This window comes from Cryptotermes secundus, unplaced genomic scaffold (assembly GCF_002891405.2).
Source record: "Cryptotermes secundus unplaced genomic scaffold, Csec_1.0 scaffold1863, whole genome shotgun sequence".
NCBI classification, from domain to species: Eukaryota; Metazoa; Arthropoda; class Insecta; order Blattodea; family Kalotermitidae; genus Cryptotermes; species Cryptotermes secundus.
In genome coordinates this window covers 239,691-264,549 of record NW_019725440.1, presented here as the reverse complement: position 1 = coordinate 264,549, position 24,859 = coordinate 239,691, and the positions used below count along the sequence as shown (strand labels likewise).

The following is a 24,859-nucleotide window of genomic DNA, read 5'->3' as shown; positions in this document are numbered from 1 at the left end:
CAACATCCAACATTTTTTAGAAATATTCACACTTAACACTTAAAAGAATTTAATACTGTCATTTACTTTTTCGCGGCATTTTCCTTTTTCTGATGAATACTTAACACAACACGCTTCCTTTTACACCCTGACATTTTGCTAATGCACTTGAAGGTCGATACAAAGATACTAACTGGGGCGATGTATCTGTCCTTGAAACTTTCCACAAATCCTTGCATTCTTTCACCCCTACCCTAGAACATTGTGTCAGCATAACGGGACCAAAGAATGCAGAGCTCGGTTCACACTAGTGTGAAAATAGTGTTACAACTCGCCATGTGAAACAAAAGGGAATGAATATTAAACAACATATAAGCCTCAAAAAAGCCTCAGTAGCCCCGGTTAAGCCACAAACCGGTTAATCTGCCCCTGGATAATCGTGAGTTGACTGTATTGTAATTTACAGATTTTAAAATCTGTAAAAATTGTTACACTGATTCCAAAAAGAAATTTTTTCCCAATTTAGAGCATCTGTCCACAAATATGTATACAGTTTCTGCAGTATAAATGCATGCTGCTGACATCCTGTCTTACTATGTCTTATCTGGCAAAAGGGGTGGACGTTTATATTTGTATTGCACATTTTCCAGTCACGTTGGAACCGTTCTGTATGAACAAGTGTGGTCGAAGTCTTATCGTACGTTGTCCTTCAGAAACTCTGACTGTGTATATCTCGGACTAGCCACACAGAGGTACTGTTCTTGGAATAGCCCCGCACTGCCAGAACGTTCAAGCCTAGCACGTTGTGTTGTGTATAAAACATTGCAATTTCAACTATCCACCATGGCCTGATTTCGCATGGAAGAAGCCAAAATTGAGAGGCAGCTGATAAATGACACTTATTCAGACTGCGGTACAAACGACTCTGAGAGTGGTGAGGAAGCAAGGGGCTCAGAAACCGAAGTTGACAAAGACCCATCATCTTCGTCGGCAACCTGGGGACCACCAGACCAGCATGGCAGGAGGGCCGTGAATAATTATTCCAATGGAGCTGTGGGGTTAAATATCAATGAAGTTCCACAGGTAAACAAGGATTCCACCCCTTCTGTGTTTTCATGCTCTACTTCGCAGGAATTATCCGTCTGCTGGTGTATGAGACGAACAGGTACTACCACCAGTACCTAGACAGACTTCAAGACGGACCTTCTCTGTGGCCTCACGTGACCGATTCCGAAATGATTCTGTTTCTAGGAATAATCATTCAAATGGGACATGACATTAGAGACAGACTAAAGGACTACTGGTCAACTGTAGAACAATTTGCCACGCCTTTCTACTCTAACACAATTAAATGCGACCGTTTTTTACACATTCTTCATTTTCTTCATTTTGCAAACAATACAGAAACTGACAGGAATGCCGACAGTTATGGCCGACTATGGAAAATTCGGACCATCTTCAACACTCTCAATGATGCATATGAAAAATATTATAACCCTTCCGAACATTTGGCCATAGACGAGATAATTGTTAAATTCACAGGGAGGGTGGTTTTTAGGCAGTACATTCCTAAGAAACACAAACGTGTCGGAACCAAAATCTTCAAAATTTTTGACGCCGCTAGGTATACTTGTGACATGAAGGTTTACCTACGAAAAAGATAGGACACGTGCCGACCAAGACGTGACAGTGACACATGCTACAGTTAGGTTCCTATGCAGACGTATTCAGGGCGTTGGTCAAAAACTGTACATGGACAATTTCTTTTCGTCACCAGACTTGTTTGACAAACTGATGAAAAAGGACATAACATGCTGTGGGACAGTCAGACCTAATCGGAAGGGCTTGCCTGACGATTTTCGACGAAGACAATTTCGACTTAAGAAAGGTGACATTCGTGTTAGGGTGAGACAGAACTTGACAGCACTAGTTTGGAAGGACAAATGTGACATGTACATACTGACAAACATGCACTGTCCTCCAGCAGAAGGCAGTTTCTGTGATGAGCATGGAAATGCCATCAAGCCAGCAATTGTTGTTGACTACAACAAGCACATGGGTTATGTCAACAAAGCAGACAGAATGGCAAACAGTTATAGCATCAGTCATTGGACCCGGAAATGGACAAATAAACTATTTTTCCATCTCCTGGATCTGATGATTCTGAACAGTTTCATCCTGTTGTCATCCTGTGGCGTGAAATTGTCACACAGAGAATTTTGTCTTGTCCTTGTGCGCAACATGCTGCAAGGGGTCCACCTCGCCCTCAACGGTTCATGGGTCGACCTCCTACTGTGTCACCAGTGATATCTCAATTAGAGGAGGCCACTTGACATCACTGGCCGACTCCCTCTAATATGAGACTGAGGTGTCATGTATGCTCTTCGCATGGGAAACAGAGTTACATCCGGACAAAGTGCATGAATTGTGACGTTGAACTCTGCATTTCCGGATGTTTCCAACAGTACCACATGAAGGCAACATTCAGTTAGATGACGCAGGAGGGAAGACTGTCTACTTATATAGCTGGTGCCCAAAAATAATGTAAGTAGAACAAGAATTTCTATCTTAAAATTAGATTTGAAAACACTGTGCACACGTGTGGACTGCGTGTACCCATACGGTGTCGCACGGCCACTTGGCTGCACTTTAAAGGTCTCCATACAGTGTCGCTAGGCTCTTAAAGGTTAAAGGTGGTGTGCTTATTCTTTTGTGACAATTGAATTTATAGTAATTCATGGAACATTTGTGCACATACATACACACACACACACACACACACATGCAAGTTCTCTTTCTTTCTGTATGAGACACATTATTATATCACTGCTTGGAGCTTCAAGTGGCCAACAGAAGAATTCTAAAGATTGTATCTTGACAGCACTTAATGAAGATGTTACTATCATAACTAAGACAGTAAAAAAATTTGAACCATCTTCTATCACCTTTAACTTGTCGGAGAGGATGGTACACATGGATATCCATGGGACGGTGCACTGTTGTTGTCAAGGTGCTGCACTCAGTGCCAGTGTATTTGTGACATCGTTCGACTGATTTTGTTTCCCAGTCTGTCCAATAGAGATAATCTTCCAGCACAGTTAAGGCAAAGATGTGATGCAGCATAACTTTTGAATCTTTTTCTGCAAAATAAGTGACAAATAAGTCCCACACATCTGCTTTGAAATTAAAATAATTACAGTATTATAAAATGTTACTTTCATAACAGGCTTAGACAAGTCACCATGTCACATGATAGTGTCCTGTATCTGTCAGCATAAGTTCAACCTACCAAAATTAGTCGAAACTGATAAAGTACAGGGTTATTCAAAAAGAATGAACCGATTTCATGATGCATTGCTTCAGTTCTCAAGCATCATCATGGAATGAGTCAGAGACCATTTGAAAGAGGAGTTATTTAAGTTGTGAATGGCTGCCACAGAGGTGCTGAAGTCGTGTCGTTCTTCCGGCAACGTTCAGTTGTTTGTTTACCCTCGGAATGGTGAGTCCTCAGCAAAAGGCGTTCTGCATTCTCGAGTTTGCGAAAACAAATTCGGTTGTCATGGTGCAGCATGCTTTTTGAAGCTGATTCAGCAGTAATCCGCCCTGTCCTAAGAACATTTGACGGTGGTTTCGACAGTTTCAAGAGAGTGGGTGTCTGTGTAAAGGACAAATTCCAGGACGACCACGAGTCTCGAAGGAACAAGTGGCGAGAATCCGTGCTGCATTTGAGAGAAGCCCGCGGAAGTCAACAAATCAAGCTAGCCATGAGCTTGTGATCCCTCAATCCACTGTCTGGCATATGCTAACAGTACATCTGCATTTGAAACCATACAGACTGCAGCTCATTCAGGCACTTACCAATGACGACAAAAGGAAACGGATGGAATTTTGTGATTCGATGCTGGAGATGATGGAAGACGAAACCTTTATATCACGTTTAATTTTTAGTGATGCAGTGACTTTTCACTTGAGCGGCACAGTCAATCATCACAATGTGTGTATTTCGGGAACAGAGCACCCATATGAAACAGTTGAGCACGAAAGAGATTCCCCTAAGGTGAACGTCTTCTGTGCTGTGTCTCAGGACAAGGTTTATGGTCCCTTTTTCTTTGAAGGAAACACTGTTACAGGACAAACCTATCTCGATATGCTCCAAAACTGGCTCTTCACTTCACTGCAAGTAGATTCGCATCACTTCATTTTTCAACAAGATGGAGCACCGCCCCATTGGCACCTGATGGTCCAAGCTTTTTTAAATGAAAAAGTGCCCCAGCGATGGATTGGTTGGAAGGGGGCCCAAGACCTTGCTCTTTGTGCTTGGCCTGCGAGATCCCCAGACCTCACCGTGTGTGATTTCTTCTTGTGGGGATATGTAAAAGATCACGTTTATGTTCCAACGCTACCCACTAACCTTGATGACCTTAAACATCGAATAACAACAGCGATTAACTCAGTGCATCGTGATATGCTGATATGCGCCTGGGAGGAATTCTCTTATCGCATTGATGTTGCCTGTGCTGCAGGTGGTGGCCACATTGAACACTTGTAGGACAGGAAATTAAAGTTGATTGTGAGTAGAATACTTGTGACTTGGCTGGAGTTTAGTATTACTTTCCTTTAATAAAACATTGCGTAATAAAATGGGTTCGTTCTTTTTGAATAACCCTGTAGTTTTGGAGATGAAATATGCAGACAGAGAAGACTTCCTTTCATCCACATTATATAATCTGTGCAAGGAACACATATAGCACAAATAAATAAAAGATACAAATCAAAGACCTCAAGATTTTAATTTGGTTTTATGACAAATAATCGTAAAGAGTACTCTCTCTGTCTATAATAGAACTGTTGCAGTGCTGCATGAGACTGTGATAAAACAGTGTAAGGACAGAGCACAAGATGGTGATTACAACATGATCAATTCTGACAGTATATGGATTTGCCTGTAGTAGTCTATCTGCCATAATTTTCAAGGAAAAATACTTATTTAGAAGAACTTCTTAAGCCGGAAGGTCATGGGTTCAAGTCCTGATGAGGTCACTGAATTTTTTTCAATTGACCTAATCCTTCTGGCTGCACTATGGCCCTGGGGTGGACTCAGCCTCTAACAGAAATGAGTACCAGTATAATTCTCCTGGGGAGTAAAGCGCGGCCAGTGCGTAAGACTGACAACCTTACCGCCATATTTGAGCCGATTGTCTAGATAATGTGGGACCCTCAATGTCTCACAACCCTATGGGCATTCACGGCCTGTTACAGGGATAGCTTTATTTACTTACTCTTGAAACTGGTGTTTTGTCTTTTATTCTAAACATGACAATACTGCATGTGAATAAGAGCTCCTAGTATGTATACAAATCTAAAGCGTGCATAAGAATAAAGGAGACAAAATTTCAGCTAAAAATCTTGTACATATGTGACATAAACATAATATGACACAATCACTCAGTAATAATTATAAAAAATCATAAGCAGCAGTTCTATCCCTTCCACAGCATTTACTTATTACAAACTTTGCATAAAATGCTACTGAACCCTCTTCCTAGTTGGTTCGGCATTGTCACATCCTGATATTATGGAGAATTCATGAAAAATAAAGTTTTTTCTCAGCTTTAATATACAAGCTCTACTGCATGGACAATGCTAATTTACAACCTCTGTGTGGTGTAAATTACACGCTTCTATAAGTGAAAGAGTTATTTCTAATTATTATTATTATTTTTTTTGCCTTCTTCAACTTAAAACTATGAATACAATTAACTGTATTCATAATTAACAAAACAGTTTTACTGTAAAACTGTTCCTGTTTACAACTCCCAGAATTAAAAATGAATCCTGAATAAAATTAATTCAACATTTCAATAGATGGTTCATAAAATGTGATGTAAATATATGGAAATGACCAGAATTATCTTATGTTTATTACTGGGAAACCACTTCACATAATTAACCAAAAGAAGTATTACAAGTTCTGGAAGAGATTTTAAAATAGTTTACGACCACATGAGTGCTTGTTTATACTGACTCTGTTCATCAAGTAAACCAAGTACAATCACTTCTCGATATTTGCAGTATATGCACTCCTCAAAGACACCGTGAAAATTATATACACGAAAATTGAGAGCTATGTTTGATAAGAAATTAAGGAAAATGTGCATGGACCTAGCCAATGCAGAGGACTTATTAATGTAAAACATTTAGCTTAATTTGTTACCTCATTTTATGGATTATTTTATTTGAGATGCATGCAGTTATATATGGAGATGCAGCATTTATTGTCTAAAATGACACATACATAGTTGTATGTCATGCTGCCTGTTACTAAATGCCATATCATCTTAAAGAACTAAAATAACATAAATTAAAAAACTGCTCATTACTTATCGCATAAGCATGTTAACATGAGAATATGTATATTAAGAAGTGGTACATATTCTTCAACTGCATTAAACCAAAATAGGGTAAATCAAATGTGCATAGAATGAGAAGTGACTCTAAATGGAAAATCAAATGCAGAAAAGAAGCATTTGTGTCAACTTATCTTTCTAGAGGAAATTACTGTTTCAGTATTCTGTGTTTGAAGAATTCTTACCTCTACTGAGTACTATCTTCCTATTCATTCCTTCTAAATCTGAGACAGCTATGTAATCTTCCCGTGCATCTGCCCAAAAGAGCTCATTTGTTTCATATGAGATGGTTAGAGCATTTGGCCAGCCTAGTGAGTCATTGACTAGTATCCTTTGGCCTGAGCCATCCATTCCAGCCTTGCCAATATAAGGTCTATCTCCCCAGTCTGTCCAGTACATGTAACTGCATAGAAACATATTTGCTTTTATAGAATAGTCCTAATAAGATCAAAATATAAAAGAAAGGGCCACTTGGAAGACACAAAGCTTCCTCCTCACTGGAAATATTAACAGGCTTAATGCTCAAATCCCTGGTGCTACTTCTTCTGTCACAAACAGCTCAACTATGACAGAAAAAAACATCTAAATAAAAAAAAAAAACAGTAACACATTTGCATACAAGCGTCAAATGATACAAAATTATGCTTACATAACACATCTAGAGCAATAATTATGGTAAAATCTGAAGCATGGCACAAATTAATTTTTTTTAGATGCTAAAAAGTTCACTAGATTTGACTACCAAAGAAATTCTGATGTCAGAGAATTTTTTCCATGGGCTATTTAATTATGCCTTCAGTCCTGAGATTACATAGTTCAGATGGTAGAATAACTGATGAATTTGAAGGGATTTTGAAGGAAGCAGCCGTGGCCTAACTTAGGTACTACCCCAGCACTTTCCTGGAGGGGCTGAGGGGAACCATGAAAAACTTCAGTCAGAGTAGCTGGTGTACCAGCTAAAATTCAAAATGAGCACCTTTAGAACACAAGTCTACAGCAATACCTCTATGTGGACTTGTCTGGTGGTATCAGAAAAAGATTGAAAATTACAAATACAATTGAAGAGACACATCAATACCAACAAATTTGGAAGAATCGCTTGATGGGAATGGGAAGAGCCTAACTTCCACAACTGGAATTCTGTTACTGACCAAGAGAATGACGAGACTTAGGATGACCTAATAAATTATGGAGAGATGAAGATCCCCTTGGGATTCATAGAACAGGCCTTAATAGCCTAAACTGCCAAACTTCATGATGATGATAAATTAATTCAGCACAGAGGATTATCTAATTCTTTCTGTGCATCAAACATAACTCTGCAGACACCAATTGCGAGGACAGTCCATTCTCGAAGCTCTGAATTTTATTTAGACTATGGTTCTTTCTTATGAGGGTAAGGAGGCTCATGAGTTACAATTCTGGCTATAGAGCTTTAACAAACGACCTGAAGGTGGTAATTCTGACTTGTGGATTGCTATGTCATAATTTGTGAAGAACCCGAGCAGCATATGATGATGAACTGAACATAATCAAACATCATCACAGAAAAATAACAGAAATACTTGGCAGTATTGAGTTTTTGGACTTGTCCATCATCCAGGATTCTAAAGAACACAGTGTTTCAGAAACTGGATCTGTTTTCAACCTAAGGTGTGGGGTGGGAGATACCTACTCTGTAGAGTCCGTTAGAAAGAGCTCAGTGATTGAGGTTATTGCTTTCTAATAGACCCAACAGTGCAGGTGTCTCCCAACCCATCATCTGAGAAGAGAAACAGACCCAGCGCCTGAAATGTTATGTTCTTTACAATACTGAACACTGGAGAAAGTCCAAAGAACCCAGTAATCCCAAGCATTATACAATTCACAAAAACCTTCAGAATTTAAAAATATTTGGGTTGCAAAATATGTTACATTATTTGTGACAGGTGCAAGTACTTACCCATTCCTTGGATCAAGGGTGATGGCCCGTGGCTCCTGTAATCCTGCGTTAATAAGAACTTTGCGGTATCGGCCATCCAACTTGGATACTTCAATAGTGTCCAATCCTTTGTCACACCAGTAGAGGTTTCGGCTTACCCAGTCAACAGCAAGACCATCAGGATTTTGAAGTGTTGCTGAGTGCAATACCTGCAATAAATGACTAGTGTTTCATTTAAACTCCGGAAATTTATATTTCATATAACCCACTGGAAAGGAGAAAGCAGTGTGTACAGATAATGGTGTCTTCAGATCACTAAATCATGGAACACAAGATGGGGAGGGCTTGAGAAGTATATACAAGATCCTGACTGCAAAAACTGAGACAGAAACACTTGGGAGATCTAGGCATAGATGAAAAGATATCAGACTCAGTAATGCAGTACTAAGAATATCTATGAAGCAGCAGTTAGGAGTAAATTCACAAGAATTTCAGTTATTAAACTGAACTGAATTAAACTAATAATAAGAAAATAAATTACACACATTCTTTTCATATAACCCACTGTGCTCACCTTTCAATTAATTAATGTTTCATATCGCTTCTTCACAGCCCCACAGATTGGGTGTCTGAGACTTTCTGACAATTGGCTGAAGCACCATAACTGCTAGAGATGGGACTTGATCTAAATAATGCAGACTGTTAGCACAATATAGATAGCTGCCCAAATCAGATGTTGTTAGGTGAAATCTGAATCTCGGAGGACTAAAGGTGCTAGCATTACTAAAGTTTGGAGGGGGGGATTTTTAGTAGGTCCAATCTGCAAGCCTATATGTGGACTGTTGATGCTCACTTTTCAGGGTCACCCAGATTTTCTATTAGAAAATACCCACAATTAGCTCCAACTGATAAAGGCTGTTAAAATGCTGACCTATGTTAGTTTTTAGTTATTTAAATTTGACTGCTCACAAAGCAAACACACTTAAATACTGTTGGTGTTATTCTTGTTATATAGCCTCCACGGTGACCATGCAAGAAAGAGCCTGTATTGTTGGAATATTTTTACTGAGCAATTGCATAGCAACGGTCACGGCACCAACCACATAGAAAAAGCCGTACTCCCACTGTTAACATGCGTGTATTCGGTCAGTTACCTAGCAAGGCTACATCCAACCACATTACAATATGTATTACCTCCCCCACAAATAGTTTAACCAATTTGCAAGAACTGCAAAAGCCTCTATTGTGAGGTTAGAAAGTCCTATTCCAGACACACCACTGATGTTTACACACTACAGTGATGATCACAGTAGCAGTAAATTGTATGTATGTGAGCTGTGTTCATGTTCTGACAAATTCATGCTGCTCTACCGTCTCCGCCTTACTGTGAAATCTCGCACACCTTTAGCACTGCCACAGCCTCACAACAGTTTGTTTCAGGACACAAGTATGCCAACATTAGCAAGGAGAGATTGAGGATAGCTGGATATTGCCAAGATTTGAACAAAGTACCATCAAATACACAGAGTTAAAGTGAGTTCTTGTTACATTAGCACGGTTACCTGGTAGGAGGCATCACCAGAGCCACAGAGACGTTTAATACTACTTCCCAGCGCAGTCACATCAGACCAATAGATGCACTGCTCTGCCCAGTCATAATCCAGGGCAACTGCATTTGTTAGGTTGTGTGCACGAAGGGTACTGTGTCCATTGAGATCCAGCTCTCTGATGTAGTATCGATTTGTGAATATCAGCTTTGGGTCAACACCTGCACAATACACCGTACGCTATACATGAATCAACCAGCCAGCCACCCATTTAAGTCTGACAACAGTTCAACATCATGAATAGACAAAATTAGACAAAATTTGGAAAAATTTCAGTCTTATTTACAGTTTCACTACATGTTTTTCTAAAACCCATGTTATATCATCATCCTGTCTCCCGGTTGGTTATTTGAAGTGGCTGCTTTCCAAGAGACTGTCCCACTGTAATATGTCAGTAACATTAACATTATACATCATTCTAATCACTGCAATGGTTTTACATTATGTTCCATTCATAGTCTATATTGTGGTGTGCCAGGAATCTGGATTTTATACTTTCACACAATACCAGTGGGCCGTTGCCTAGGAATACCTTAAGCAACGAAAGCGTTTCCCCAGAGATGAAAGGACAACAAAGGGTTCACTGCATAACAGTGGCCGAGAGCAAAGGCTCCTACATGGTGTGCTATATTAAGTCCAAGTCCAGGTTATAGAAGTCCAGCTTCAAAGGAACCAGACAGGTGAGTTCTAGAAGTTGCCGAGAACAGTGGAAGTTTACAGTTTGGCTTCGATTATAGCAGAAGCAGTAACTGTGATACTGAAATTGTGGATGATAATGGTACTTGCAAGTGTAAAAGTGAGCATCCAATAAACATAGTAGCCAAATCAGAAACCCGTGTGAATTGCTGTCACGTTACATAGGCAACATGTGACAATATGTTCAGTAATGTTAGATTACAGCAAGATTCTGGAATAGTTCTGTTGCCATAAAGTGGCACTCAATCGGGGAGAATTCTCTGACACTCGTAAGCCCATTTTTAAAGGGCAAGTCTAACTTGGGCAACGGAAAGAGAAGAATAAACATTTTGAAGAGTTCTGCATCCTGGGATATAACACCATGTAGTCTGATGAAAGCCAACTATCACTGGAGGAACATGTTCCCTACATCTTCGGGGTCAAACAGTAAGCCATGCAAGAAACCAGCATGAAACAAGACGCAGTAAACATTTTATTAAAACTTTTTGGGTATCTGGGAATGAGATATTGGGGAATAGCTTGAGATCCAAACATACCACTTTTGTCATAATAATGACAATCCAAGACTACTGAATGTTCTAGAATTCTTATCCGAAATCTAAGAGGATTTCTGAATTTCAGTGAGTTTCAGGAGTTTGTAGGGTGCTACATAATCTGTCTAAGTCATCAACTTGATTGAGCTGTCACCTAGCATGCAGCTCTGGAGGTTCAACCTGTGACTCTTCTTCATATAGCCATTTTGGATGTCCTTATTTTTATTTCAATAATTTTCCCAAGTATAATCCGAGAAATTCCTGGGTACAGAATTTTATTATATAAACCACAACAGCAAGTGATGAATGTGTTGGTCACATTTTGACTTCTAATACCAGTAATACACACACCAAGCAACTGATTTTTGTAAAGCCTAGTACAAAACATGTCACTGGAAAAGATAAGATCACTTGGGAGACCTAAGCACTGATGGGAGCAGTATTTTAGAGAAATGGGCTGTTATGATGTAACAGTTTGAAATGGCCAATGACAGTATCAAATGACTGGATTTTGTAATGAGAAACATTTGAGTCCAGTAACAGGGAATTAATCAGCTGAATAAGAAACAAATACATAAGGGCAATCTCTTCCAATAACTGTATGAGTACATGCTTTACTTATCACAGTATTCAGAGTTTTAATGTAAGATTAACATGAATCTCTGGCTTACTGGAGTTAGATTTGCAGGAGCGTTTATCTGCTCGTAACACATAGCCATCAACACAGGAGCAGACATAGGAGCCCTGCACATTACGACATGTCTGACTGCAAGGTCGATCCTTACATTCATCTATGTCAGAACAGAGGTGTGGATCCTTTGGATGAACCTGGTAGCCAGGATGACAGGAACATTCATAACCAACAGTTCTGTCATTGCAGATATGAGCACAGGGTCTGTGGTCCTTACATTCATTGATATCTGAAACAAAATTAACTTCACAGCTCAGATAAAATTTTCATTTTATTTTGGCTATGTGAGTAATTCTGGATGCCAATAACATGCCCTGAATACTGACATGTAGAAGTGCTGTTACATTCTAGTTAAGAAGTTCCAATTTAGGAAACATTTTTGGCATTGATCAGTTCAAGATAAGATTAAGATAAGAATCTGAAAAAGAATAAAAAATCTGTGACAAGAATAAAGAATATTCTCTGCAAGCATATTCTCCCTCCCCCCCAATTCACTCAGTCTATAAAACTAGTTAACACTTCCTTGTACTTCTTGTAAACTGGTATTACTGACAGTGAGAGGAGTTTGCGGTCAGGAGAGGGAAATGCTGGTACTGTATAGAGAAATAGAGAAAGATGCAGCAGACAGTAAGGGAGACAGATTCTCATGACATGTCAACTCCCATGTACCCAACCATTATGATTCTAATGGATCAATACGATTTAAAAGTTTGTGACAATGGTGCATTAGTACAAATATTATGTGTCTGGATATTATCCATCATCCTGTCTTCATTTAAAAACACCATCCTGCTTATATTACAAAACACAATGTTTCTGAGACTGGATTCTGTTTCAGTCTTCAGAAACATTGCATTTTGCAATATAAACAGGGCGGTGTTCTTAGCTAAAGACAGGACAGTTGATTATGTCCAGAAACACAGTTTATGTGTGCGAGTGCGTGTGACTGTGCAAAGTAAAAACAGTTACCTGAAAATACTTGAATTTCAGACTGAAAAATCAATGTTCAAACTGAGAACAAGCTACATCCTTTCTTAAGAATTTGCACATGCTTAATTTATAAGCATGTACTCTGACTGTATGGGTATCACTCTTATTTCACATTCAGAAGATCTGAACTTGATTCCTGAAGTTGGTTATCTAAATAAATGTCTGAATAATACCGTATCACTAAGGGCCTTACCCCACCTTGAAATATCATGGCAATGCACTGTTACCACTAGTAAGGTTACATATTCTGTCAGTCACAGCCGCTCTCACACAAAAAATTCATCAGATGGCTTGGTGCTTAATCAATAACTACACCATGTTCAGAGCACAGGCTGACTGGACATTGATTGTTACCGCCAGTAACTTCCTGTGAAAGTGCTGCCATACGGCTGGAAATGCTAGCACAAAGTGTTTACATCTTTCATTAATTATTAATCAAATATAGTCAGTAATATTGTAGTCACCATCATAGAAGATGTTCAAAATGTCTGACCTCTGTTATGAGACAGATCTGAATTCTTTTAAACAGATTTTGGGAAACTTGTTGCAACTGATGTTGCAGAATGTTGTAAACTGCTTCACAAATATTCTGTTTTAGAGCCCCCAGGTCATGTGAATTGTTGACATACACGACACTTTCGAGTTCTCTCCACAAACAAAGATCATAGGGGTTTAGATCTGGCGATTTAGGGGGCCACAAAACCTTGCTAACAATTCTATCCTCCCCATTTAGTTCCCCAAATACACTGCATAATGCCTGGATAGTTTCGTTAGCTGTGCGTGGAGTCATGCCATCTTGCATAAAATAACCAGATCTTTCTTCTGCAGGTGCCTATTTACCAAAATATGGATTGAGTATTTCATTTATGTATCGTTGAGCATCAAGAGTTCCTTCATAAAATATCGGTCCAATGATATGGTTTGCGCTAATCACACACCATACACCTATATTTTGCTCGTAAAGGGTAAGTTGAATTAGGGCATTAGGATTTTCACTCCTCCAATACCTGTTGTTTTGTGAGTTAACATATCCCAGAAGATTAAAATTAGCCTCATCTGTGAAAAATGTGAGTTCAGGTTCAGTAAGTCCGTCATGCACGACTGATAAACCAATTACAAAACCTCACTCTTTTTTCATAATCCACAGGTTTAATTCCAGGAACAGTAACTTTATATGGACGAATACGGAACAGCTGAGTTGCTGTCCATGCACTGCCTACAGAAACACCATTTTGTTGTGGTAATCTCTGCAAACATATTTGATGAGAATTTTCTAATCGATGACCAATGTCATCACATTTTTCTTCAGTTAAAACACAATTTCTTTTTAACAGCTTTCTGTCAATTAAAATACCATGGGTTTGAACTTTCTTCACTATTTTGGAAACTGTATCTCCAGACGGACATGTTGTGTTGGGAAATTTATGATGAAATTTTCTCCTGAACGATTTGTATGAGTCTTTTTCACATAACAAACATAAATGAAAACTCTTTGTTCTTAATTATATCTCACATGAGCCATAAAGACACAGAATAGAGCTCCATAGAAAGAAGCTTCTGTAACACTTGGTGGCATAACAGTGACTGATTCACTGATCAGGTGATTACCAAATGAATGCCTTTCAGTTTGCTGGGGACACCCACAGATGTGCCAAGACAATGTACTGATAAGCCCCTTGGGCATCTGATAAGCCTGCACAATGAACACTCAGTACAATAACAATATGTATCATAACTAATAACAGCTATCTAATTAAGACATCTCTGGTTTTCTTCAATAATTCCAAGCAAATTCTGGCATAATATTTTGAAACAGGCTACAATTCTTTATTTGCTGCAAACCACCAAGCACAATTATGCTCCCTCCTAATTAAAACAATCTTTAAAAGTAAGTCATCATTATACAAAATGTAGAAAAAGTAAGAACACTACACAGTTTTCATGTATGTTTTATAAACAAGTTTTAACTAGTTCATACTGCTGCCGCCAATACTACTACTAGTATACAAATGCAGTGACATGATTTAAATAAATTAAATCATTAAATTAAATGATATTATCATGAGTTATTGAGTACTCTGATTATATGTAAGGCATCACATCACAATATGATTAATGCATGTTTTCCTCATTTAAGTGTTCTGATTTCTGTTGTCACACTGCATGCCATACAAACATACTAACCACTCAGTATAATATCCGGATGACCACCATACCATCTCCACAAAAATATTAACCATGAATATAATTTCTGCAGATAATCTGTTACACTGAGTGTCATCACATTGAATAATGCCATAACTTTATACAATACAATTTAAAGTCTTCTAAATGACTGGAATTTTGTGTGCAGTAAAACTGTGAAATTTGCACAGACAATGGCCTCTTCTGCCTAAATATCTTTGTTTTGCAAACCCTGCCATCACTCCACTGTTCAAATCAACTATAAATTATGGTGGCAAATAAAGAATAAAGGATGTTCAGATAAGGGTTCATGCGCTGAAAAATTGGACAATGATAGTGAAGTAGGAAAATTAAAACTGTACTTAGTCACCATAAATACAACATACACGAATCAGCTAATAAAAACAGAAATACCCAAGAAATGAGTTAAGTTTTATGCATTTTGCTGCAGTGTGATGTTGCTAGTCTACACAACTTACTGCAATGCTCTTCATCACTGTAGTCTCCGCAGTCGTCCTCCCCATTACAGAGTAAAGTCTCGTTTATACACAACTTGTTGCTACACTTGAATGTGCCTGCACTTTTGCATTCACTTGACTTTCCACTGTTTTCTGCAAAACAAACAACTTTTAATTGCATCACTTTATCACTGCCTTTATAAAAACGTTTTTCTGAGATGCAGTCTAAAGAGCAAATTGATTCATGTAGCATGTAAAACATACAACAGAAATGGCAGATACATATGATAATGTAATGAGAACCTCAACAACAATACTAATTTCTACATAAAGGGAGCAGATGATAACCTGCGTTCATGATACCAGCCTGAAAGAAGGAACAGTGCAGGAATTCTAAATGAAAGATACTGTTACAGACTGAAGAGTTCTCTCTTCTGGGATATAGCACCATGCAGTCCGTTGAAAGTCATCTTACGTTTTGGAGGAGCATGCTGTCTCCATATTCAGGGTCAAAGAATAAGCCAAATAAGAAACCAGCATGCAAGCAGGTGGCAAGGATGGTGTTATACCCCAGAAGATAAAACTCTTTATTACCACTGCTGTGAGAAACTCAAATCCTACAAGTTATAAAATGTGGTGTATAGTACGACAATTCTGGCACATCTACTACCTCATTTAATTAGCCCAATTAGTAAGACTCATGGAAAAAGTGTAATGGGGAAAAAATGTCTGTTTCATTTTTCTTTGATCCTCTTACTTAAATACATTTCATTCTGATACATAATGAGTGAGTTATGCTGAAGATAAATGCAAAAATGCACATACATTTTCATGTAAAGTGTCCATTATATTGGCCCAATTTATAACCAAAACTGGAATATGTTAACAAATTCCAGTAAAACACTCCAATATCAAATTTAAAGACAATAAATTCAATGGTTCTCAAGTTATATGCTGACAGACAGAGACAGACATGGCAAAGCTAACAAGCAGACTTTTGCAACTTTCATTGTGAATGCATACAAAACGAGCTTACTAAATGTTTAGATCTATGGTGACAGGGAGTGAAGCAGTTCTACCAAGAACAACAACGAATAAAAGATGTTTTTAATGCTGCCTAAAGTTCAATACAAATGTGCAAAGAATATGTACTGAAATTTATATGGTAAGATATTCACCCTACATGATGCATTTAAATATGCTTGAACATGATTTATAGGGTGGTTTCTAAATGCTTTCCAGACCCTCCCCTTGGTGGCAAGCAGGGATTCTGAAGAGATCCCCATGTCATATTAACCTGAAAACAGACTACTGTGAAGGAGTATGAAGGTATAGCCAGTAAGTGAAATAAAAACTTGTTTGTAATACAGTCTGAAAACGTTTCGGTAGGATCCGAAAATGATCAGTGGGACTTGCATTACAATGTCCAAAGCACACACTTTACCCTTTACCTTGATTTCAATATTACAATTGAAAGTTTTTGAACAGTTCTGTACTCACGACAGTCTTCCTCATCTGAATTGTCCCCACAGTTATCCACTCCATTACACTTCCACGCAGCAAGAACACACTTCCCATTGTTGCAAACCATCTCATTACTACGACACTTCTTGTTACAATACATTGGCTCATCAGATCCATCTCCACAATCATCATCTCTGTCACAAAAGTATTCCTGTTTGAAAAAGTAAAATAATTATGATTTATCTATCTTGATTTTAGGCCCACACATATTTATCACACCCAAATATGCCACAATTGTATTTCGGACTCAAGATATGAAATAACAAGTGGCACTGTATGGGCATATACACACATACAGTATACTGCATTTCAAGGACATATTTCTATCAGTTACACATGGAATATAGCACAATAGATCATTGAAGGTCACAGTGCAAGAGCCGGATTTTATGGTCCACCCGTTATACATACATACACACATCCACATGGGATGAAGCCACAGTGACTGACAATCACTACAATGATTTTTTAAACACTGAAAGTTGCTAATCATGAACATTCAGAGCCTTCAAAACATTCTTGAATTACCCTATTGACACCCACCACATGAGCACATATAGAAAACAGAGTAAAAGACAATGAATCCTCTCTTCATGACTTTAAAGTGCCTCTGCCTCCACATTCAGCACAGGGAGGAGGAAGGGTGATGAGAATGGTCCACATTTTCATAAAGAGGGCAGTTCTAGTTAACACACAATTTATAGTGTAACAATAGAGGAGAGCCAGGTTAGCAAACTTAGTAAAGCAAACAGGCTATGAGCTGGACTATTAAGGAGTCAGCGTTCACTTCCTAGTAAGGGAAAGACTTTTCCTCTTCTGCCTGATGTCCAGCCTGGCTCTGAGGCCCCCACAGTGTTGTATACAATTGCTATCAGGGGCTGATTCCCTAGGGGTAATGCAGCTGGGCCATGAAGCTGATCACTCACCTCAACCTAGTGCCAAGGTCCAGAAANAAAAGCAGAGCTCTGTCTGCAAGAATGACAAACAGTGGAAACATACAAAATTTGCCCGCTTTCATCACTACTTTATTTCCAGAACACCTTGATCTCTTCTTCCTCTGTGTTCTTCAACATACCTCATCAATGCACTGATTGTTTGCACAACGGAACTGGTTTGGTGGGCACAGAGTAGTATCTCCTCTGGGACAGTCCACTTCTATACTTTCATCGGAACCATCACTGCAGTCATCCTCTCCATCGCAAGTCCAAGACAAAGGAATACAGCGCCCAGTAGTGTTACAGCGAAAGTCTGTGTTTGGACACACTCGTGTTTCTGACAACAGAAGAATCTAGCCAATCATTTATGGAATCTTTAACATTCAGAATTCAAAAACTTACAAACACGTGTCAAGTACACTTTACCCACACTTTTCAAGATCTCTTCCAGTTTTGAAAAAGGCATGCATGAAGGAATACAACATTAGGCCCCATATGTTGTGGATTAACACACCATGTTACAGAGAAAGTCACTATTATGTGTGAGCTCAAGCAAATGGCTCCGCAACCAGTAACAGCAGCTAGAACTTCTGTGGGACAATGACACTGCTGCCATCATTGTCTTCATGATTTAGTGTCCGAATGGTAAGTTCTTTCTTAAGCGGTAACTGTGTAACAATAATTCAGACTGATTTAATGATGAGGCACATGGACCAAATGTGCTAATAAAGGTAAAGCTACCCCTGTAATGGGCCATGAACACCCATAGGGTTGTGAGACATCGAGGATCCCATATTTTCTCTAGAAAAAACGGCTCACAGATGATGGTGAGGTTATCAGTCTTATGTGCCAGCTGCTCTTTACCCCCAGGAAGATTCCTGGTACTCATTTCTGTTAGAGGCTGAGTCAACCCCAGGGCCATAGTGTAGCTGGAAGGATTAGGCAAACTGAAAAAAATCCACCTCACTGGGACTCGAACCTGCAACTGTCTGGCCTGTAGCATAGTGCCTCAACCAACTACACTACCGAGTGCCCCCAAAATGTGCTAATACATATCTCAATATTACATAGAACACCACATCATGAACTATTGTAAACCTGTATGCATGCATGCATATGCACATATAAGGATTATTCAAAGAGTAAGTTTAAAAGTCCAATAACTGATAAATAAATACAATAATTTTACAATATTACATTTTGTAATGTATGTATGGTAACATTATAAATACGTCAGATGTAACTGTTTCCAAATTGGTACACAGACATCAAAAATGACTGCTCTTAGACACGTGGTTCCCTAACAAATTCAACAACCACCACCCCACAATTATGACCTTGCACTAGCTGACATTTGTTTGCTTCCAGCGCTTAATAAATAGCTTAGAGGTAAACAATTTGAATACAATTTGGATACACAAGTGCCATATACAATACTTTTCCCATATTACAATATGTTAGCAGACTATGCAGGGAAGTTGTAATAAGGTGTTTTCTGTACTTTCCTATACTTAGTTATCTTGTAATGAAATCAGTTTCTTAAAAATTCCTTTCTGAATAAACCTTGTACATCTGTAGGTGTGTGTACAGATCTGTATTTCTGACAGAACCTCAAATTAGGCCATGCCTGCTTCCTTCAATATCATTTTTATTAAAAAAAAAAGTAAAGCTATCCCTGTACCAGGCCGTGAAGGCTCATAGGGTTGTGAGACGTTGAGGGTCCCACATTATCTAGATAATCGGCTCAAAGATGGTGGCAAGGTTGTCAGCCTTATGCGCCAGCTGCGCTTTACTCACCAAGAAAATTATTTAATTCCTGGTATTCATTTCTGTTAGAGGCTGAGTCAACCCCAGGGCCATAGTGCGGCTGGAAGGATTAGGTCAAGAGAAAAAATTCAATGACCTCATCGGGACTTGAACACGTGACCTTCTGGCTTGTAGCATAGCCCCTCAACCAACTACACTACCACATAGCACAGCAGGCAGCATGTAAGTCTCATAATTTTTATTAATTATTCATAAATTATCCTGTTATTTGATATCAGTAGCTCAGCTACTTAAAGAATTCTTTGCCTCTGAATGAACCAAATGGTTCATCATATTCATAAAAGTCTGCCACTGGTCCCCATAGTGAATGAAATGAAACTGATCCACATCCTTCCTTTCTGTTTCTCTAAGATCCAGTTTAGCTTCCCATCAATGCACAAACAAACTAACCTAAACTAACTAAACCCAACTTGACAAGGTAAATGTAAAATGATTCCTAACTAAACTATACCATGTGACTAGTTAAGTACAGGAGATTTACATTTCCAGTGAACTTAACCCCAAGCCCAATGAGGTATACAAACTGAAAAAGAAGATAACAGTACCCCCCCCCCCAAAAAAAAGATTACTGTCTTCTAGGGAGTGAGGACATGAAGTCTCGAAGAACATTACTCATGATTTAGAGGAATGTGCTACCATCATTCTCTGCCCTCCAAACTGTTGGTTAACTCCCTCAAGGTCACTCATCACATCCAAGAGGACAGAAACCTTCATCATAAAATCCCGCTTCTCTCTCTTGCAATTCAAAAATCGTTAAACAATTTTTGACTGGGTACAAAAAGAAGTGTCAAAATTAAAGACTGGTATTTGCTGATAGATAAGAGCTGAAGTTCTGTCTCACTACAATCATAATATCTAATTTGGTCTTTTCTTCTGAGCATGTTACTCACTGCACTGTTCAGTTTCATCAGATCCATCAGAGCAATCAGGAATGCCATCACAACGCCAAGTTGAAGGGATGCAATCAGAATTGTTGCACTTAAACAGATCTGGACGACAGAGGTATGCTGGAAATGCACAAGAAACAAGGATTATTCAATCTGTAAGCGAAACAGTTCCTGTCAGCATTATATAGATCGCTATCATTATTTTTTCTGTTTAGTGGAAATGATACTGGCACATACTTCTCAATTAATTACGTTACAGTTACTGCAACATTGCTCTAAGCAGTGACTTACATTCCTTCATGTGAATGGCCATAACATTTTAAACATTCGCTAACCTTTATGTAATGACACCTGCAAGTCAGAATATCAACATCTGATATATGAAATACTGGCTCATAAAAATATTAGTGTTGTCACGTGTTAAGTGACTATACACTGAGAGTGGATTGGTAACTGGATTTAATGCACACTTAAAACTCGGAATTACAAGTAATTATTGCCCTATCACTAATTCACACCAGCATGCACAAAATTTTCTAAGGCTATTGTCTCTTCACAAGTTGTTGTCTGGTACCAGCTCCTAATGCTGTAGATTCCTCAGCTTTGATGTTCAACGGCTCCTGTTGTAATTGGCTGACATCTATCTCACAACTCAACTAGGCATTGCCTGGTTAGTCTCCTAACAAAGGCCTTCTAACTCATACCCTTAAGGCTGAAGGACTGCACTACCTAACAGCTAACTCCAGACTGTACTGTTTTGCTGCTGGTGTCCTCCCTAGGGCCTAGGACCTTCTTTCTGAGACTGCTAACCACTGACTACTCAACTTCCAACAATTGGGGCTCCTTTGTCTCCCACGTGTCTGCCAAGTGACTGTCCCAGACTGCCTGCCTCGAAACTCAACTTCTACTGGACTGTCTCAGCTGTGTTTTGATACTCCAGATACAACCTCGGGTGGACCCTACAGAAAACACCTCTTCTCACAGCCACACTGTTAAAGTATGATGTGGCAGTTACGGCAGGCTGCTCAGAAAATAATGCTTCCTGGAGTTGCTTCACATCATTGCTGTCGCTGAGATGTGTTCATTGCACCAGTACCTAGCAACAGGCCTCAGCTTTTGGCAAATATGTCACAATAGTAATTACACCATTAAAATAATACAGCTGTGCACTATCCTCATATGCAATCCTCTATACAGATGTTGTAACTGGACCCAGCACACCTATACAACTGTCTATTGGTAGAGTACTGTGCTATGGAATACAGTAACAACTAGTCGTTCAGTTGCCATTACCTAGGAAGTAAGAAGAACCCCAAAACCAGCAAAGCGTAAGTAGTTACTCAGAAAACAGACAAGATCATTACAGCTCCTCAAAGACTGCGGACATTAGTTTTAGTCCTATGGATGAAAGTCAGCTGACTGTGAGCAGGATTGGAAAATTATACTGCTCTGAGTTTGGGTAATACTGTTACATTACCAGTAATCGGAATTTCATTATAGACTGTTTCAGCTGAGAAGTAAATTTCTGTAGATTTCACTACATTATTTTGTGGCCCAAAGCCTCATAACTTTGTAGAAGACTTTTCATTCCCTGAAGCTCAGCTGAGCAGAAAAACCTTTTTCTATGGTTTTCCATGCCCTACCCCAATTCTTAAGGGCAGTTGATGGGGATAATTGCAGGTGGCTGAACCAGCAAGAGCCACATAGCCAGGCAAGAACTTGGACTTAAATTCACATAATTTCAGGCCACAGATGTCTCAAATACAGAATATAATTGCTGTGATAACATCTGATACACATAAAAAATCACAGGATTGTACCCAGGGTATGTTTTGTTCTTATAAAGAACTTCCTACTTGAAACACATTTCTATGAGCAAGTTGAAATATATGAATGATGAAACAACAGAATACGTACAGCAGTTTTTCTCATCAGAACTTGGTTCACCTCCAACTGCATCATCACAATCATTGTCTTTGTCACACTGCCATGACTTCATGATGCAGTGGCCATTAGCGCACCGGAAATGGTTAGGAGAACACTGCTGTGGGGCAAATGTTGCTGCACAACACACAGAGTGATGCAATTACTGGACAACTTCCCCAAGATCTTACATAACATTATAACCTCATGGTGGAATACAATACAAAAGTTTTATAAAAAGTGCAGCACACAGATACACAATTACAATACCTGAGCAGCTAAAAAGCGAAGTATTGCTGGACAAGAACATTACAACATAAAATACAACAACCAAGCCGACAACAATAACGATGATGATGATGATGATGGTTTTAACAGGCATGAACTAGCAATTTAGCCTGACTATATGGCAACAAATAAAAAAACTCCATGGCCTGTAGTCTGCAAGCAAACCTATACCAACCAAGTGACTGCCACTTGTCGCCAAAGTTAGTGCCAACTTCTGTGCATAGAGGGTGTTGTGTGGTCAGCGCAACGAATCCACATGGCCATTAAACTCGGTTATCTAGACTGGAGCAGCTATTTCCTTGAAATAGCTCTATCTTCATGAGGCTGAGTGGACCCCATTCCAGACCCACTACTTCTCAGAAAATATGGTAGCGCTGGGAATCGAATTGGGACTTCTGGATCTGTAGCCAGGAGCTCTAACCACTGGGCTTATACAGTATGTTGGAACAGGTAGTTAAATTCTGCTTCTCAGTCTCAGTCTCTCCAGTGATGCTTATATTATCATAAGTCTCAGCAATCCCCTTGGTCAGTAATAGAAAGCCTCTTCCCACTGTTTCCAATTTTGTTGGTATCACTGATTTTTCAACTACAGTTATAGGTTTCAGACCGCCTTTATGGTATAGTAGACAGAGTTCCTGGCAACAGATTCGGAGGTCACAGGTTCGAATCCCAGCTACCAGATTTTCTGAGAAGTAGTGGGTCCGGAATGGGGTCAACTCAGCCTCGTGAGGATAACTGAGGAGCTATTTCAATGAAACAGTGGCTCCAGTCTAGAAAACAGACATTAATAGCCATGGGGATCCATCGCACTGGCCATGTGACACCCTCTATCTGCAAAAAGTTGGCACTAACTTTGCCGACAAGTGGCAAGCAGTTGCTTGGTTGGTATAGTTCGCTTGTGGACTACATGCCACAAAGTCTTTTATAGGTTTCAATGTTCCTCTGATGTCCAAATTTCTTTTCCTACTCTAATCTAATGAAGCCAGGACTGGAATTAAAAAAATTAATTTGTGCTACCGCTAATTACTGTGGTTACTGCTGATATGATGTTATGTAGGCATAACTATTACACTGACATCTGTCTTCCCAAATTTCTTTTAATTATACCACTTGCCTTGTGGTCTTTTAGTTCTGAAATCATATTTCCTAAGCTAATAAAACCAGATACCTGTTCTATTATTTTTCCATTTATTTCAATTCTTACTTCTCAAATATTTCTTCTAAAATATCTAGAAACAAACAGCAAAGAGGTAATTTAAATAATTAATTAAATTCAATGTTGGAATTAAAGTTTGATTATTAACACATCAGTCACTAAAGTGAGTACACTCGACAGTAAAGAGGATGACGAAGATTCAATTGCAAGCAGAGATAAGGATTTTCCTTGTCACCACCATGTGCAGACTGGCTCTGAGGTAAACCCAACATCCTATCCAATGAGCATCTGGGACACTTTTCCCAAAGATAAAACTTCTATCTGATGTTAACGCTTAGAAAAAATAAATATTTACAGCCATATCCACATACTGGTTTATGACACATGACTCGTTTTATTACTGATGTATGCCATTAAGGTATGGTAAATGCAAAGGTGTCTCTGTGCTTAACCAATTATGCAGTATGCCATGGAGACATATGGGGGAAAGAAGGTATAACTCCTGCTACTTTACCTTTGGGAAAAGAGCTCCTGGTACTAATTGTATAGGAGGCTGAGTGAACCCCAGAATCAGTCTGCATAACGTGTAGTAGAGAAGAATATCTTACCCCTGCTGGGCACTGTACCCTGGCTAACTTGTAGCATGTCACTAATTCAAATGAGTTCTCCTGGCCATGATTTATACCAGTTCTAATAGATACTGTTGTGTTGCTTAAGGGAATTTGCATCAGAAAGGTTCAGTGACAAAAGTATCCAGTTCACTTTCATTGTGAGGTCACACCATTCATGGACAAGTGCTATGGCAATAATTGATGGGGAAATCAATTTAAACCATGACAGTTACGATGTAAAA

At 39.0% G+C, this 24,859-nt stretch overlaps 1 protein-coding gene across 2 annotated transcripts in view; it reads right to left on the bottom strand.

Annotated features, from left to right (window-relative positions):
* Positions 1-24,859, bottom strand: part of LOC111863445 (prolow-density lipoprotein receptor-related protein 1) — a 273,951-nt gene that overhangs the window by 65,119 nt on the left and 183,973 nt on the right. For both annotated transcript variants that reach the window (XM_033751069.1, XM_023849788.2), the window contains exons 45-54: positions 22,557-22,700; positions 20,643-20,759; positions 18,066-18,262; positions 16,967-17,141; positions 15,488-15,619; positions 11,815-12,063; positions 9,870-10,075; positions 8,329-8,516; positions 6,572-6,789; positions 2,925-3,119 (exon numbers count right to left, since the gene is read on the bottom strand). In XM_033751069.1, coding sequence (XP_033606960.1) covers positions 2,925-3,119; positions 6,572-6,789; positions 8,329-8,516; positions 9,870-10,075; positions 11,815-12,063; positions 15,488-15,619; positions 16,967-17,141; positions 18,066-18,262; positions 20,643-20,759; positions 22,557-22,700 — 1,821 coding nt within the window. The remainder of the gene's footprint in view (positions 1-2,924; positions 3,120-6,571; positions 6,790-8,328; positions 8,517-9,869; positions 10,076-11,814; positions 12,064-15,487; positions 15,620-16,966; positions 17,142-18,065; positions 18,263-20,642; positions 20,760-22,556; positions 22,701-24,859) is intronic.